Genomic DNA, 17,291 nt, shown 5'->3' on the forward strand with positions numbered 1-17,291 from the left:
ATATATATATATATATATATAATATATATATATATACATAGAATATATATATATATATACATAGAATATTGTCCATTATCTAATATTTATTAATATTTACATTTAGTATTTACATTTTGTTTGACGAGTTTCGGTAGGAAACCTTTTTAAGAGTTAAGATTAATGTATATGACAATTTTCGAAATTTGATTTTGAAGTTAAGCTTTTAAAATTTTTTAATTTCATCTATATTTCGGCTGAGATGAAAATTAAATTTAAGTTTTTAAAATCTTGCTGTCGCTAAAACTAAAGCTTAGCTTAGCATACACTGATTTAACGTTCGAATTTTTAACTTTGGGTTCTATAGCTTGTGCACTGGAGTTGGTAGTTGCTTGGGAACCAGGTGCCCATTCAAACTTGGAATATTGATGAGTATTTGAAACTCATTTGTTTCCTTAGACTGGTAACGATGCAAACGCTTGGTACGCGCATTCAGCTCGGCAACAGTTCCAGAAAACTGAATGGGCTCAGTTGCCAAATGTGGTTCGAGCACATAGAAATCATCTCCTGCGGGAATTAAAAAATTAAATTAAATTAAAATTGACATGAGTCCATAATTAAAATCAAAGCTAACCTGGCAGCACAAACACCATTCCATCACTGCAAATGTAACCCACTGGCATAAACATTGTGCTGCCCAGTTGAGTGCGCTGCGAGGCAAAGTTGCAGAGCTTCTGGTAATCCTTGATAGAGAGCAGTCGACCCAGTTCATAGATTTGTGGCGGCAGAAAAAAAAGTTTTTGAGCCTGATGCAAACACAACAGCTCAAGGGGTGAACGCCACTGCAAATTGTTTACATGAATATATGTAATTGCTAGATACGAATAAATGCTTAGCTTACGAGACACTCCATGACTTCTATGGGCTCTGCGAGCAGAGTTGGCTGGGTGTGCAGAAAGACCATGTAAAAAACGGTTTCATAGCTAAAAACTAAGATTTACGAAATTGGAAATTTTAGTTTCTTGAGTGATTTACCGTTTATTAACAAACGCTGGAGTCGCCCAGGCTGACCATTCGTGCAGCGCCCATAAATCGGGCACCACTTTTAATTGTCGAAATAGTTCCAAGAAATCACTGGGGTTTCTGTGCACGCGAGCTTGCCAGGTCTTCAGGAAATCATGCTCAAGCTGTGCTGCCTGAGCCACTTCAACCGTTTGAGTTAATTGAGCTTGATTGCGACACAGCAGTATGCCCACTTCCTCAAAACACTCACGCAAAGCCGCCAAGCGCAGCGTTATCTCCCTAATCATGCACAAAGATTAGATAGAATTTGCATTAGCATTGCACCTTGTACTTACCGCGCCCAAATTTTGGAACGTTTGAAGAAGCGATCATAACAGCCTGTACCCTGTGGAGCTAATATGGCTGGCCTTTCTTCGCTGACTAGTATTAGATCGCGCAGCGAAGCTTGGGTCACACCAAACTCCTCAAAATATTGAAGCCATGCAACGCTCTCATCCGCGTCCGTTTCCAGCAATCCGCCAGGAAAAACAGTTTGATTGGCAGCTATGGCCGTCGCTTCGGTGCGCTTCAACATGAGCACCTATGAAGTGTCAATATTAAATATATAAACTATTGCCATTTATCTATAGGTTTACAACTCACTTTGAAATCCTCGCCAGCCACTGCGGCGGGTGTAACTATAATAAGGCTCGCCGAGGCACGCCACCTATTGTTCGTTTTTATTGTGCTTGCCAGCATGGTTTTTTTTTTATATTTAATAATTATTTGGTTTTGTTTCTTTTATTAGCTCTTAGCACAACAACCTGTTGTTAATTGCTGATTGGAATTAACTCATTGCGCTGTAGACAACAATATCGATAGCAGTACTAAGCGAATACTGTGCTATCGAGTACCCATAGCTCAAAAAGTAAAGGTACTTCACGTAAATTAATTAATGCGTAGGTTGTTTTAAGTTCTTTAGCTGTTTCGAAAATTAGCAAATATTGATATTGCTTAAAAGATCTTCTTAATGCATCCATACCAATTCTTGTCAACTAAAACATTTGGCTAAGCGATTAAATAATATATGTATAATTTAAAAGCTTTCCCTGCAGCTATTAAGTATTTGCAATCAGCGCGTTCCCAAAAACATACATAAATACATGTATACATGTATGTACATATACATATGTAAAGTTATAAATTAATCAGCTTTGGACATTTAATGTATTTCTGGCTTTATTTAATGTGGTTTCGTAGAGCATTTATGATCAGTGCCAGGGTTTATATGTTTTCTCTTTACTACATAGTTAAGCATACAATTTGGTGCACAACTTTGATTTAATATACCAACAAATGTGTTTACCTTTTTTAAGACATTTTTTAAAACATATATATAAATCTTATCATATAATTTTCCATTAGAACTAAATGTTTTTACAGCTTGCCTAAGCCAGTGTGGGTGTAAGGGTGTGTGTAGTTGTTTCGGTGTGTAAATTCAAACTAGATTGCCAAATCGAACGCCACCTGTCGTCTTTTTTGTTAATCGTCGTTAACCAACAAAAGTTTTCCGTGCTTCCATTCACCTTCCCGTTCCCCCATTTAGTTGTCTTTCTTACCGCCAGCGTCAATATTCTCATCCTCATCGTTGCTATCGTTATCATAGTTCGTCGGCTGCTCACCATTACGCAGCAATTTACCAACAAAGTCGTATTTCTCCTTGAATTGCATTTCCCAATCACGCACCGAGTCCATTTCCATAGTGCTAAGGTCGCTCAGATCATCGTATTCATCTTTATCGTTAGCCACCACACTGAAAGTGCCCAAATTTCGTGATGCGTCGCGTCCAGCAAATGTAGCATATGGTCCCCCAGGGCCATAGAAACGTTTACCCTTTGTGACGTCATAAACGTTACCATTGACCGCAACCAAAACACGGCCATCCGGCTGATTGCCATCATAATCACGCAGCTCCTTAACAGTAAAATCACGACGTAATTTGGGCAGCTCCGGCTCAGCCGGTTTCTGTGCCGAATCCCGGGAGCCCGGACCCTCGCATCGATCACGAACTATTTTATAAACCAGAAAACAAATGATGGAGAGCAATGCCAGATTCATAGGACTGTAGAAGATTTCCCGAAATGCGGCCGCCAGAAATGACGTATCGGCTGTTGCATCAGCCTCGATCGTATTTTGTTGCTGTTGTTGGGTTTCCATCTTGCAAGTTTGCTTCTTGTCACTCCGTCAACTTTGTACTGAACTTTGCTCACGTTTCCGCTTTACTTGCGGCGGTGCGTATGTGTGGATGAGATGTAAAACGAAGTTCGGACACCACTAATACAAGCGAACAACTCTTGCACTTATTCTTATACACAATATATGTTCTGTTTCTAGAACAAATATCTTCTTTTTTCACCAAGTCAGTGCCTGTTCCCTAAACAGCTGTAAAACGTAGTGTTGTCAGCTGACAATACAGGAGTAATCGGTTATCGGCACTAGAGATGCACGCTATCGGTAACTTGTTGCTCCTGAATGTAACGGATGCTAACATCAATTTATCATTATTGACATTCAAATTCGTGCCGTCGCTTCAAAAGAACCCGATTAAACAGTAGTCCAAATAATAAGCACTTATTATGTGCCCACAGCACAAAAAACTTAATAGGTAGATAGTTCAAGATGCACACAAACACGTGCCACCGCATCTGCCGAAACGGCTTCCATATTTAAGGGCAAGCTGCATCAAGCAGAAGGCACTCGCATTTGTAACTTGTAAGCCACGGCAATTATGAAGCTTCTATTAACAATTATTTGGTTGGTCTGCATCTGTACAGGCATTGCACAGAATATTGAGCAACTGATAGCAGAAAATACAAAAGAGTTAAATGAAACCAAAGCACTGCTAAGTCATATCGATGCCACCAACGAAAATATCAAAAATAGTATCGAGCAGCAACGCGGCTGGCTGGATGCGATCAAAAATGTAGATGGTTTGCTAGGCAAACTTAACGATTTTCTCGATGCACAATCTGTGGTTGTTCATGAGGCATTGAGTAATATCACAATTAGGTCTGGTATACATACGGACCGTGTGTCCAAAGAACTGGGAAGCTTAGCCCGATTGCAGATCTCAACGAAACAACAAATCAGCGCGCTGGAACAAAAGCTAGATGGATATCAGAAACATGTGATCCAGAATGCACGCAGCATCGACAACAACATATTAGATCTGACCAAATTAATAACACGAGCTGTTCTGCCGCAGTTGAATGGACTGCAGTGTTCCTTTGACAGCCTAGAAACATCCCAAATCAACATAGAAGTGGAACTAAAGAGTCTGGCACGCATCAAGGATATTAACGAGGATTCTAATCTCAAGTTGGTTACATTGGCTAATCAGCTGTTTGACTTGAATCGCACACAGGATTCACGTTTTGGAATGCTCACGCATGCTCTGTCTCAACTGAAGCCTCTAAAGACATGGCAAATTGAAAGTGCCTTAAGAGAGTTGATCGTCTCCCAGAAACGTATCGAGCTGGACCTGGAGGCATGCGATCAGCGTCCTATATCCCATTATGCCAAACAATCTAGCTCTTCTTATGTCTCCTATGAGAATGAGTCGCCCAATACCGCGGACCCTATTCCTGCGCAAGTCTGGACCCATAGTGAGCCCAATCAGCGAAGTACGTCATGTCCATTACAATCTATAAAATATAAATCTTACTTTACTATCTACCGTCTAGGTTCTTACTATACCAGCGTTAATTCGCCTAAGCCAATGACTGGTAATCCAAAAAATCCCAACTACAGTTCTTATGTAGTCTCACCTGCCAAGCACATCAGTTCCAGCTCCAGTTCAGTTTCCTGGCAGCAACCTCTGCCTTGGGAAACTATGTCTGCCTACCAATCTGCTCCAGCACCTGTGTCCAAGCTCAAGCCCGACCCCTTGGCCTGGTCCACTGAGTCACACAAGCCCTATCTGCCCGCTCCTAAGCCTCGTCAATCTGGTCCCGTAAGCAGGAGACCAGCTCCTAATCCACAGCCATGTGTCCAGAATCAATATTCGCAGAATCCACAGCGCTCTTCCGCTAGTTATGGACCACCAGCACCGCCGGCTCAATCTTATAACACGCAAGCACAAAAACAAGGCCAAACATCGCTACATGAACATTATTCGCTCTGGCACGGCAGCAACTCACCATCGGAAGGCTACTAAAGAAAGTCAACATCAAAGTTTGTGAAATTTGCAAATGATTTTTACGACTAACGAATTATATAGATTTTATATACTGCAATTGATATTCATTTATATAGCCAATGTTCGAATATGTTCAAATATTTTTAGACAAATTTTTAATAAACGCAATAAATTATAAATTGTAAATAAATATGTTTTTTAAAGCTAAAAATAGCTAAACTTCTTTTTGGGGTGTTAGTTTATAAAAACTTTATATAAATACAAACAAATAAACTTTAATTACTGTATAATATATTAATATAAAAGTTTACAAATTTATTATTTTATCTTAGACCATATACAAAAATAAACATGTCATAAAAATTAAAGCGAAGAAAAATATTTGCAATTTTACAACTTATGGTTCATTAAAGTTAGGTTATATTTGTATATAGCCTTTAATAAATCGGTTACGATGTGAATGTTGAATATGTATGCTCCTGAAGAAAATTTCCGATTGGAAACTTATCGTGTGTGTCTTGACATTCTCCATTGATCCACTTAAATTATATATAGACTTCTGGTGGTATGGCAAATTATATATATATATATATATATATATATAAATATATCTTCCACAGTTTTGTTAACAGAACCCCAAAATCAACAGTTACTATCGATCACCTAAATTTGTATATCATGGAAAATGTTGAATACGAATCAATGCTGGACTCCTTCACAGATATGGTCAGACAATCGGGACGTGACCAATAAAAATATATATATTTATACATTTAGCAGTTTTTTGACCGTGACGCCCGACTGCAACGTTCCTGTTTATGTTTGTGAACGCGTTCAATTTTGAAACAGGCATAATAAAACCATGCAATACACATTCCCATATAGGTCTTCAAGACGTCGGATTTTTGACAATTTAAATTTCATAAGCATTTACACGAAATATTTAGAAATATGTGAGATTTTAGTGAATGAACTAATTTTAGAGTACTTTGATTGCCTTACGGAGCAGCTGCATGCAACCGGAAATTCTAAAGGTCGGCACGTCTTGCACACCCTCACTAAAAAATGTATATCAAATGGGATTTACGTAGAAGCAATCACAGTAGCGTTTTAAGACGTGACCCAACTAATATTTTTGAAACTATTTTGCAGTCGAAAAGTCATTGAACTATTTATTTTTTATATATACATGTAAGATAGCCAAGCGCCAAAGAGTGTCGGCTGATTGGGGATGTTGAGATTTGAAGCTTAGATAAATATTGATATAAAAAGGATATATATGATGAATGTCCGTTATGAAAAAAAACCACTTCTAACTTTTATCAAATGGAATACGACAGAAACGTAAGCTTTCGCTGATTAGGTCAAAGTGCAACTGGCACGTGCCATTCGGTTACAGCAGAGACTATTTAAGCCATGACCCACGCGAACAACAGGCAGTTCAAGGTGAAACAAACAGAGAAACATGAAATTTCAGCTTGTTTTGCTTATTGTGTACCTGGTTAGCAGCTGCAGAGCTCAGGAGCAGCCAGAAGAGCAGGTGAGATCCTTAAACAAATCAATTGCCAAATCACAGTTTTCCAATGCCAACCCTTTCCAGGAACAGGAAGTAGCAGCAGCGGCTTCAATCCAACATGATGGTCACCGACCACATTCAGACAACGGCGCCATACGTCGCATTTTGGACGAGAATACAAAGGTTCTACGCCAGTTGGATAACAAAGCCGAAAGTATAGGAAACTCGCAAAAGGGCATTGAGAATAAGTTGAGGCTTTTGGGTCAAGATGTCGCCGGCATTGGTCGCCTAGAAGATGGCCTCAAGAAACTCGAGCTGACCACAGCTGCCAATTTTCATCAAACAGCCAACGGAATTAAGAACCTGACTGCTAGCATTCGAGCTGCCGAGAATAAAACGGATCGGGCTATCTTGAATCTTACACGCGGCCAGCTTGACATCAAGCAGTTGATTGTCAAGGTGGATGCCGATCAAAATAAGCATGAGCGTAGCCTCGATCAGGCAGCCAAATCGTTGAATCTACGTCTCGCAGGTTTGGACAATTTACTCAAGCAATCCGTGCTCAAGGAAATAGTGGCCCTTGTCCAAGTGGCCAAGAAGCTTGAGCAGTCCCAGCGGCATATTGAGAACAAGGTCGGCCATTTAGATGAGCTGACAGCGCTGTCTGGCATAACGGCCAACAAAGTCCAGCAATTGGAGCACGGTTTGCGCTCCATAAACAGTACGCAGCAGCGTCAATTAGCTGCAATCGGGCAGACGGTGCAACAGGTGGGAGCCAGTACCTGGCAAATCGACAATAAGCTGGGCGTGCTACTCAGCACCCAGAAGAACATTGAACGTGCCCTGGTCGAGTGCAAGAAGTGTTTCCCACCCCACAAGCAGCCACATGACAATTGGCAACAACCTGGCTATATATCCTACGAGTAGGTCAAAATATTGCTCTATAATTTTTCTGCTCTGCAATCAGTTCTTTTCCTCCTTCTGTACATAGGAGTCACAAGGATGCTGAGAAGTCGCTTTCAAAGGAATATGAAAGAAACTATGAACATGCCGATGACGCCTCCTATCTGTACCAACTCTGGTATGGCAAGGACGATAAATAGATGAGAATCTTGATCAAAAAGTTGTTATGACTTGCTTCATATGTTGAGCTATCTAAATATGTGTAGAGTTTCGCCTCTATGCTCCAATTAAAGCGGACTGCGAGGCATTTAACAATTGAAATTCCCGAAATTTAAAGAAAGTAGAATTGCAAGTTCATAAAATCCTTGTTTATTTTAAAGAACAAAAATTAACTTCTTTGAAGTTTAACAATTATTACTTTGGCTTTATACTAACAAATGCACCTAATTTAGCCTGTGTTGTCTTTATAATAGACGAACACTTGCAACAAGAGTTTTTACACACATGATTCACTTACAAATTGTTAATAAAGTTATTTGTTGTTATATCTATTTGTTTCAAAAAATCCCACTTAAAGCTTTCGATACTAAAGATTTTTGGGATCTAGAGGATTAACATGTCCATCGGCTGGCTTAAAATTTATGATCAGGTGCGATTCATGCTGATTCTTATGCTCGGAACGATGCAATTTCTCTTTGGCTAACGCTCGAAATTCTGCCGTTGAGATCCCTGTCTCGATTTTTTCGCTACTCGCATCTGGATTTGAGGGATACAAATCATCGCCGGGTAATAGATGGACGAAGCCATCTGTGCATTTGTAAATTACAGGATGTAGCAGCACAGATCCCTTGGATGAACGCTGCTGAGCAAACAAACGCAGTTGCTCCAACTTTTGAAAGTTGAGACAACGCGAAAGTTCATAAAATTGTGGCGGTGGTAGCCACACTTGTTTCTTCAGCGCAGCTTCCAGGTAGTCCAAAGGCGCACGCCACTGTTAAAGCCATCATAAATATATAAGTACCGACACAAACTATTAACTTTACAAATTGATAATTTAAAAAGAAAAATGTTTCAACAATTGTTCAACAAACAATAAGAGTTACGAATAAATAATAATAAACAAACCACAAATAAATACTAAAATTAATCGGACGACAAGAATGTCTGGACTAGTCGGGAGTGCCTGAATACAAAAAATACACGCCCACATAAAGAGTAGTTGAGACTCTAGTTGAGATTTAGTAAAACTAAGAAAAGCACAGCCCAGTTTTTCTGTTGAAAAAGTTTTGTTCGAAATGCCCGATCTATATTTCTCTTGTGATGTTAATTCTAGGCGTATACAAACCTCATAGTCCTTCACTTCATTGGATTCCATCAGTACCTGTGGCCGAGATGCGAGTGCAGCTAAAAAGAACACGGTTTCAAAACGTTTCTGGAATGTAGAGGGCGTGCGCCAGGCAGACCACTCGTGCAACGACCACAGGTCGGGCACCACATCCAACTCTTCGCAGAGCGTTAAAAACTCGCTGGCATCGTTGTGGACAATATGTTGCCAATGTTTCCGATCGAATTGTTCATTGAATTGTGCATAGCCATCGATGCTGGTCAGAGTTTTGCGATCACGGCACAGCAAAATGCCCATCTCTTCAAAAGTCTCCCGTAAAGCAGTCAAACGTAGGGAAACAGCACTAAAACGAATAATAAAGGATAAAGCAAAGAATAGAGAAATTACTACAATTTTCTACTTTACGCATTGAGAGTTTCATCAGAGCCTTTCGTATTCAGCGGTGCTTGACACAGCTCATTCAATTTATGACGGCTTACGTCATAGCGGTTAAAAAGTCTTAGCCAAGTTGGTGAACTGTCCACAGTTTCACAAACGCCGCCAGGAAAGACGGAAGAGTCGGGCATAAAGGTCGACTTAGAGTTACGCCTAAAAAGTAGTGCCTGCAAGAATTACATTTAATTATTAAACCGCGATATATATAACGCAAAATATACACACATTATAGTCAAAGCCAGCTCGTGCAACCTCAGTATCCTTCGATACGAGTATTAGACTAGCCGAGTGGCGAATTTTTGCCGATATTTGTTTCGACATAGTTTAGATAATACAAACGATAACAAGTGCATTTCACGCAGAGGCCTATCGATCTGGCTGATGATGTGGGTGGCACTACACACAACTATCGCTAACGATAGTTTGTTAACATACGACTTTATAAAGGTTTCAATTGATGTCAACAAGCTCAGTCGAGCTGTTTGAAGAAATCTATTTATATATCGATAATATGGTCAATTTATTTGGCCAGCTGTTGAACTTTCGCTGGTACAAAGGTTAAAAGGAAAATATTTTGATTGATATTGATTTTAATGCTACCAAAGCCAAGTTCTCCATCGCTAGTATGACTATCTCAAATGAACACCAGTATAGGCCCTCAGCTAGTTTAATACTGGCAAGCAAGCAGGTGTCCCATGTAAAGGATCAGTTCGATTATAACGTAAGAGTAAAGAATAGTTTAGATCATGTTCACATAAAACGGTGCTGCTTATTATTGACAGCTACTGCTAATAAAACGTACAGAGCGCACAGCTTATGCACTTAATCACTGTGTCTTTCCTGGTGGCGTATTTGATGCCCAAGCAGATGAATCCAATGATTGGCTGGTGTACTTTCAAGATTGTGGTGTTACGCAGGAGCAGCTAAATCAATTGCACATCCGGCAAACGACGGGAAGACCGGAGGTCATGAACCAAGGCCTACAGTTCTCGCGTGATATCTCACTTCGACTAACAGCGCTCCGAGAAACCTTTGAGGAAGTAGGTCTTCTATTGTGCCGCAAGAATCTCAAGGATTTGAAAGGTGGACAACCAGCACAGATTGTGGACCAACCGTACGATCGTAACTACTGGCAGAAGCGGGTGCACAATGATGCAAAACAGTTTCTTGAGCTATGTCGACATTTGGCTGTAATGCCCGATCTGTGGGCCCTTAACGAGTGGTCTATTTGGCGTACACCAGCATCAGCTTCGAGTCGCAAATACGATACGGTCTACTACTTTACTGCTTTGGAGAGCAGCAAAGTGGATTTGTTACTCGAACCAAATGAGGTAGATGCGGCTTATTGGCTACAGCCTGTCGACTGCTGGCTTCAATCTCGAGAGGGCATTATTTGGTTGCCATATATACTGCTCTACGAAACGGCGCGTCTGTTAAACATCCAAAGTTGGCAGCGATTGCTACAATTTGCATATACTCGTAGCGCACTAGGATCTACGCTGCTACAACCTATATATTATCGCACTAATGACTGTCTCTTTGGCGTGCTCCCAGGCGATGAGCTATACTTGCCGGAGCCAAACAAATGCTATGAGTCCATCATATTGCCGTCTTCCATTAGTGAACTTAATGCTGTAACCAAGCGCTGCAACCGTTATATGATTTATGGCTTTCAGCATGTGGACTTTGCCTGCAATGTGTTGCCACTTGACGGACATTTTCCGTTGCAAGCACGTGTCAATACTCGACTAGCCAAATTATGAAAAAGACAGTTGAATATTTAAACATGTATTTCGATTTAATTAAATTAAGGTACCACTGTTCAGGTCTGCTTGTATATTGCGACAGGCATGACACATATCATCTCTTTCGTTCAAACGCTCTACGACGCGTTTCTCCAGTACGTCACTACTATGCTCCAGCTGTAGTGCCACGCCAATTTCGGAGACAGCCCGCGAATATTCGATTGCGAGCAAGGTGTCAGAGATATCAGTATCGAGTAGTGATTGACAGAACACACAGTATGAAGCCGGAATTCCTTGGGAGTTATGCTTAGCAGCAATTTTATCCCCGGTTCGAAAAACGGTTGACACCGTAGATGCATAATTTAATTGAAGGTTGTTAACGAAATCCCTGGTCAAACTTTGCAAGCTATCACCAGTCAAATGACTAGTATCATTCAAACGAAAATCTTTAAGATCCTGTGAATGGACGTAGAATTGCACTTCCTGTTCGGTCAGATCCTTTAAGGGACGCAACAGCTTTACATCTCCCTGCAGGCGATCATCCAACAAGGCGACATCCAACGCAAGGCTTGATCCGCGTCCCAGAGCTACAGAAGTCAAAAGTTGAGTAGCCAAGCTGGGACTTATGCTAGGCTCAAATACGTATGAACATCCCAGCTGTACAGCAACACCGCCAATAAGAAATTTACGTTTCTGCTGCGCATAATCCTGACGTGAAGTCGAACTGTTAAATTCATTCGTAATCGAGTCCAACGGACGCACAGTATAATCTTTAAGCAGCTGTACGCTTTGCGGCTCCCTGTCTAGCTGAATAATATAAAACTCAAACGGACTGTAACGCCGTTGCAGCTCATTAAGCTCCTTTAGAGGAACGTTTTCTTCCTTAATGGCCGGGCAACGAGCATCAATATATAGCACGCGGACGTTGCAATGCAACCGCTTAAACGTATTCAGGGTCTGTGCAGAGTGAAGCATGTCCAGTAGCACCAATGACTCTGAGCTTCCATCAATCACCAGCAGAACTTCAGAATTGCGTGGCAGCACTTTAGCCGCGCCTAATGAAGCACGAAATTTATGCCTAACATACTTAAGAAAACATTCACAACATTCAGCCATCCGAAAGTTTAGTTTGTACAGCTTTTGAGAGTTAAGGCCGCACTTGTTGCAGCTGCCAGCATTTAAAACAGAGCCAGTTGCTGAGGAACCAGATAACATTGTGTGCGTGGCACCTTCATCACCAAAATCATCTTCGCCAATGCTGCACATTGCAGGTCAATTTCAACATATATCGAAATATAAGTTAAATTACACATAAAAATTAGGGCGCGTGCACGTATTAGTGATAATATATTAAACGATAGAAAAAATATCGTTGACTGCCTCCTATACAGTGATGCTTTTGATTTCGATATAAAAATGTATCGTTTGAATGTGCGATATGCAGCAGCCAAGTTGTCAAGCAAGCAACCTTGCGCCCAGCAATAAAGTGCAGTGAAAAATATAAAAATAACTATTTAAAACTGTCATTTGTTAAAAAAAGCTGTTGCATAAGTTTAATTTAGTGCATAAGGTACGTGTAAAAAGAGTTGAAATATAGAAAACAGTTGAACAAATGCTTAAAATTTGAACGCACAATTTTAGCTGCTCCCATTCCATGTGTGAGTGCAAATGTAATGCGTGTGTTTGTCGCATATGTATGTATGTGTGGGGTTGTAGTACGCAAGCAAAAGTATCGGGTAGCAAAATCGAGAAACTTTCTTATTGGAACATACACAAACGAATGGCTGCCATAGTGGTGAGCGTTCAAGCCAGCTGTCAGACAAAAAAGAAGAAAACTTACATCAATATTGTGTAAAGTAAAAAAAATATAAATTATGCATAGCCTGCTTACAAGTGTGAGTGAATTTCGCTGAAGCTGCCTTGTGGCATAACCACAATAATAATAATAGTAATAATAATAATAACAGCAAGACAATAATAACAGCAAACGTGTGTAAAAACTTTATAAAATTCGAAGTATTGAGAGTACTGGGATTAAAACACGCGTATGAAAATAACATATGTTTATAACGGTATTTTTTTTGTATATTTGCAGCATTTTAGCTAATATTGTACCTATATATATTTATATATATACGTATAGTGTGTAGTGCAGTTGGTACGAAGCACACATTCAGTGAGTGCGACAGAGACAACGTGAGCAGAGTGAGGCATAGGTCATATTAAAAATAAGAATATTTTGGCCCCCCAAACGACAACAAAAAGAAAGAAACAACACAGACCAACGTAGTAATCAGAACGCATACAACATTTGGGGCCATTCAATAAAATGATATTGGAAAACTCGGATAAGCTGAAAGATTGGCTGAGCGTTGTGCTCGAGCCACTGTAAGTATTCGACGCGACTATCGATTGAACTTCGATAAGAACCTTTTATTAAATGTTTTGTTTTATTATGAATTATAATTTATTTAGCTGCGATGCTGACTCCTCGGCTTTAGCGCGCTATGTTATTGCGTTGCTGAAAAAAGACAAATCGGATAAGGATCTCAAACGCATCATGATCGAACAATTGGATGTATTTCTTTCAGAGGAGACAACACGTTTTGTCGATCGTCTATTCGATGCGATTGCCAGCGAGGAGTATTTATCGATGCCCACTCCAATGCCCACATCAACAGCTAGCATTGCTGAACTGGAGTTGGAACATGATGTGGATGGTGTGGCCGATATTGAGGCTGCTGTTAATTCATCACCGCCGCCACCAACTACTGCGCCAAAAGATATTGTGATAAAAGCCGATGGCAATCAGCAGCAACTAAGCAGCGACAATAACAGCAGAGAAATTGCTACTGAAGAGTCCAGCGCTTCAATGCCAACAGATGCCAATACAACGGGTACACACAACACCAAGATAGCCTTCGATGTAGGTATAGACAACTGTACTCTATCAATTATTATATTGGGTATCTTTTGCTTACAGCACAAAACCAAAGACTCTCACAGCCAGCAGCAACAGATAATGCATCATCATCACAGCAGCGGTAGTGGAGGTGGCTCAGTCAACGCATCTGGCTTTGTACGCAGCGCTAGTCCGCCTCTACGCAGCAGCGGTCCAGCTGGTGCCTATGCTGCTGATAAGGAGAATCAGCCTCGTGATAGTCGCCGGCGACGCGCCTCCTTGCGTTCCCGTTCTCGCTCCCGTTCTCGTTCCAATGAACGATCGTTTAGGCGATCGCGTTCGCGAGATCGTCGCATCAGTGAGAGGGAGAAGAGCCAGCGACAGTTTCGCAATAAGTCGCCGCCGGGTGGTGCTAGTGAGCAACGACACAGGCGCAACAACAACAATAGCAGCACCAACAGCACCAATAATTTTGATAGACGTCGAATTGGCAGCAATAATAACAGCAACAACAACAGCAACACGGATGAGCGCAATCAACGCTTTGGCAAGGGTCGCCATTCTCCACGCAGTCGTTCCATATCACCAGAATCGCGCAATGCTCGGCGTGGGAACAACAACAGCAACAACAATAACGCTAATACCATGGAAGCCGCGGCCTGCTCCTCGGTTGCAGTAGTAGCCGCCGCTGTACCTATGCCATTACCCGTTTCACATCCAGTTGCTACAATGGGTCGTCAACGTTGTCGCGACTTCGATGAGAAGGGATATTGTGTGCGCGGCGAGACCTGTCCCTGGGATCATGGAATCAATCCTGTGGTCTTTGAAGGCATTAACAATTCAGCATTGATGATGTCCATGCGCGAGTACAATCCCGATGCGCCTGAGATTTGGGCACGCGGCGGACCTGCTGGAGTGCCAGGCGTGCCTCAACCGGGCGGTGGTCAACCACAGTCATTACCTGTGCCGCCTCAGGGTGGCCAATCGAGCATTAATCCTTTTAGTGGAAATGTGCGTGCCTGCGCGCCGCATGGTGTGCCCAATCCTGCTGATTATGCACGCCAGCCAGGTCAAGCGCCACAAGTACCTGCACCGCCGCCCATGATGCCATTCCCATTTAATCCCACAGCCGTAACGACTCCGTTGCAACGTCAACTCATACCCATACCCGTGATGGATGGTGGAGTTGGAGGTGGTGTGGGAAGCGGTGGGAGTGGTGGGTTACCTGCCGACATGGGCAAGCGCCGTTTCGAGCTGGAGGATAGTGTGGCCATAGCCGATGTGCCTAGCAAAATGCGCAAGCTACCAATAAATAGTCGCCTAGGACCTCGCGTCAATCCCAATATGCAACAGCATAATAGTTCCCTAGAGTTGCGGAAAGTGCCGCGTGGATTAAACACCATAGCGCATCTAAACAATCATTTCGCCAAGTTTGGAAAAATTGTGAATATCCAAGTGTCATACGAAGGCGATCCGGAGGCGGCAATTGTCACATTCTCCACGCATGCGGAGGCAAATGTTGCTTATCGCAGCACCGAGGCGGTGCTCAATAATCGCTTTATCAAGGTCTTCTGGCACAACGACAACAGCAATAGCAATAGCAATAGCAATAATAATACCAATAACAATAACATCATTAATGAGACGGGCAACCCAAATGTTAATCGCAAGAGTCAATATCATTTGCATAATGTGCCTGCAATGCCGACACCTAATGCAGACAGCGCTAAAATAACCAACACGAACAACAGCAGTCAGGTCATCCTGGGCACTACCCTCGGAGACACAACTAATGCACTGGCAGTTCCAACTACGGAACAGGGATTGGCAAGCACCGCAGCACCCGCTTCAATGCGTTTAAAGCTCAATACAAATACGACTTCAGCCAATGTATCAGCAAATGGTGGAGCAAGGGGCCTTACGCCGGCAGCCAATGCAGCAAGCATACGCAAGAAACAGGAAGAACAACAAAAGGCAATGCATCAGCTTGCAAATGGGTTGCGTAAACGTAAACAGGAGCTCCTTCAGAGCTATGTGAAGCAAATGAAAACGGCGCTGGAACTTGTTGAACGTATGGATCAACAGGATGTACAGCGTGCGCCGACGCTGGAAACGATCAAAGTTCTGCAGGCAACGATTGACAAGCTACGAAAGGATGTACATGCTGATCAGGATCAGCTACAGGCCCAAATCCAACAGCAGCAACAACAACAGCAAACGCTGCCCGTGAAGAAAACCAAAGAGCAACAGAAAAAAGAACTGCTTGATATGGAACTCGAGCTGATTGCCCAACAACAGGAGGGCAACGACACAACGGTCATACAGAAACGTCTTGAAGAGCTGCAGCGCACGCTCTCCGCATCAACTGGAGGTGGCTCCCTGTCTGGCAGTGGTGGTGCCAAGTTGCCCGGTGGCGGTGCACGCAAACGTGCCACATATCCCGAGGGGCCGACCCGAGTCGATCGACGACCAAAAGCCATTGTGGTCACCGGCTTTGCCGCCGAGGAAGCTGATTTTGTGCTGGGTCACTTCAAGGTGAGTACTGTAAAAAACAGTGTTTGCATCGAGATGGAAAAAACATTAGTCTCATTCATAACCGAGGGAACTATATCATTCACTAGTTAATTTACTAAGCCATATAATCATTTTTTATCAGCATTTCGGCGAAATATCTAAACACGATGTGGACCGTGAGATACCCCAGCTAATACTCTCATACTCTACACGTCTGAATGCCGAGCAAGCAGTGCTCCGTGGTAAAATATTCAAAGATAAACGTCTGCAGGTAAGTTTACAAATTATCTACTTTAATTATCTTTATCTTGACCAATTCCAATTTGCAGATATCGTGGGCACCAGTGGTGACTACTCCTGTTGTTCCCATGGGCGCACCGGCTAATAAGTCGTCAGGTGCGTTAAGTACGTCAGCATCAGGCGATAAATTGGATAATCCGAAGCAATTGCATTCGTCGGTCAGCGAGAGCGAATCTCTGCTGGGCAGCGATACTTTGCCAGAGTTACGGCTCGAGGACGAGGAGGAGGATGAAGAATCTGAGGATCGTTCCTGGCGTCGTTGATTAAACGCCATGTGCTGCTCCTAATGGCTGTCTAGCGAATCAATTTGGCTCATAATCGTTGGGAAAGCATTAATTGTATTTCTATTTGTTGTTATTCTACATGCAAAACGTGTACGTACCCATATATATATACATATATATATATATATATGTATATGTATATATATATATATATATATATATTGTGTT

General features: G+C 42.0%; 8 protein-coding genes across 11 annotated transcripts; 4 read left to right on the forward strand and 4 right to left on the reverse strand.

Moving 5' to 3' along the window:
* Positions 1–238: 238 nt before the first annotated feature.
* LOC111594719 (nucleoside diphosphate-linked moiety X motif 19) lies at positions 239–1,894 on the reverse strand. Of its 2 annotated transcripts, XM_023308147.2 has the most exons (6): positions 1,645–1,885; positions 1,338–1,582; positions 1,015–1,281; positions 881–962; positions 614–821; positions 239–546 (listed from the first exon to the last, which is right to left on the reverse strand). In XM_023308147.2, exons 1-6 carry the CDS (start codon positions 1,738–1,740, stop codon positions 341–343), a joined length of 1,104 nt encoding a protein of 367 aa, XP_023163915.2. In that variant the 5' UTR covers positions 1,741–1,885; the 3' UTR covers positions 239–340. The 2 variants fall into 2 exon arrangements, with proteins under 2 accessions (XP_023163915.2, XP_023163916.2); XM_023308148.2 differs by lacking the exon at positions 239–546 and having other exon boundaries at positions 743–821; positions 881–922; positions 1,645–1,894.
* Positions 1,895–2,194: 300 nt separating this feature from the next.
* LOC111594658 (membrane-associated progesterone receptor component 1) lies at positions 2,195–3,436 on the reverse strand. The gene has a single exon (XM_023308059.2). The coding sequence runs from the start codon at positions 3,196–3,198 to the stop codon at positions 2,584–2,586; it is 615 nt and encodes a 204-aa protein (XP_023163827.2). The 5' UTR covers positions 3,199–3,436; the 3' UTR covers positions 2,195–2,583.
* A 91-nt stretch (positions 3,437–3,527) lies between these two features.
* LOC111594754 lies at positions 3,528–5,239 on the forward strand. Its single transcript, XM_023308202.2, has 2 exons — positions 3,528–4,664; positions 4,725–5,239. The coding sequence occupies exons 1-2, from the start codon at positions 3,770–3,772 to the stop codon at positions 5,195–5,197; spliced, it is 1,368 nt and encodes a 455-aa protein (XP_023163970.2). The 5' UTR covers positions 3,528–3,769; the 3' UTR covers positions 5,198–5,239.
* A 1,095-nt stretch (positions 5,240–6,334) lies between these two features.
* Positions 6,335–8,104, forward strand: LOC111594780. The gene is made up of 3 exons (XM_023308234.2): positions 6,335–6,719; positions 6,780–7,618; positions 7,687–8,104. The coding sequence occupies exons 1-3, from the start codon at positions 6,645–6,647 to the stop codon at positions 7,796–7,798; spliced, it is 1,026 nt and encodes a 341-aa protein (XP_023164002.2). The 5' UTR covers positions 6,335–6,644; the 3' UTR covers positions 7,799–8,104.
* Positions 8,105–8,161: 57 nt separating this feature from the next.
* On the reverse strand, positions 8,162–9,772 carry LOC111594779 (nucleoside diphosphate-linked moiety X motif 19). 2 transcript variants are annotated; one of them, XM_023308232.2, is made up of 4 exons: positions 9,604–9,772; positions 9,349–9,545; positions 8,944–9,286; positions 8,162–8,589 (listed from the first exon to the last, which is right to left on the reverse strand). In XM_023308232.2, exons 1-4 carry the CDS (start codon positions 9,697–9,699, stop codon positions 8,185–8,187), a joined length of 1,041 nt encoding a protein of 346 aa, XP_023164000.2. In that variant the 5' UTR covers positions 9,700–9,772; the 3' UTR covers positions 8,162–8,184. The 2 variants fall into 2 exon arrangements, with proteins under 2 accessions (XP_023164000.2, XP_023164001.1); XM_023308233.1 differs by lacking the exon at positions 9,604–9,772 and having other exon boundaries at positions 9,344–9,410.
* A 26-nt stretch (positions 9,773–9,798) lies between these two features.
* Positions 9,799–11,144, forward strand: LOC111594778 (nucleoside diphosphate-linked moiety X motif 19). The gene is made up of 2 exons (XM_023308231.2): positions 9,799–10,099; positions 10,161–11,144. Exons 1-2 carry the CDS (start codon positions 10,004–10,006, stop codon positions 11,139–11,141), a joined length of 1,077 nt encoding a protein of 358 aa, XP_023163999.2. The 5' UTR covers positions 9,799–10,003; the 3' UTR covers positions 11,142–11,144.
* A 14-nt stretch (positions 11,145–11,158) lies between these two features.
* Positions 11,159–12,485, reverse strand: LOC111594777 (cytoplasmic tRNA 2-thiolation protein 2). Its single transcript, XM_023308230.2, has one exon. The coding sequence runs from the start codon at positions 12,387–12,389 to the stop codon at positions 11,181–11,183; it is 1,209 nt and encodes a 402-aa protein (XP_023163998.2). The 5' UTR covers positions 12,390–12,485; the 3' UTR covers positions 11,159–11,180.
* Positions 12,486–12,580: 95 nt separating this feature from the next.
* On the forward strand, positions 12,581–17,216 carry LOC111594755 (zinc finger protein swm). Of its 2 annotated transcripts, none has more exons than XM_030223284.1 (6): positions 12,581–12,693; positions 13,219–13,511; positions 13,599–14,049; positions 14,107–16,560; positions 16,682–16,810; positions 16,869–17,216. In XM_030223284.1, exons 2-6 carry the CDS (start codon positions 13,453–13,455, stop codon positions 17,100–17,102), a joined length of 3,327 nt encoding a protein of 1,108 aa, XP_030079144.1. In that variant the 5' UTR covers positions 12,581–12,693; positions 13,219–13,452; the 3' UTR covers positions 17,103–17,216. The 2 variants fall into 2 exon arrangements, with proteins under 2 accessions (XP_030079144.1, XP_030079145.1); XM_030223285.1 differs by lacking the exon at positions 12,581–12,693 and adding an exon at positions 13,093–13,112.
* The last annotated feature ends 75 nt before the right edge of the window (positions 17,217–17,291 follow it).

The sequence above is a fragment of the Drosophila hydei genome, unplaced genomic scaffold, assembly GCF_003285905.1.
Source record: "Drosophila hydei strain 15085-1641.00,03,60 unplaced genomic scaffold, DhydRS2 tig00000149-arrow-pilon, whole genome shotgun sequence".
Taxonomy (NCBI): Eukaryota; Metazoa; Arthropoda; class Insecta; order Diptera; family Drosophilidae; genus Drosophila; species Drosophila hydei.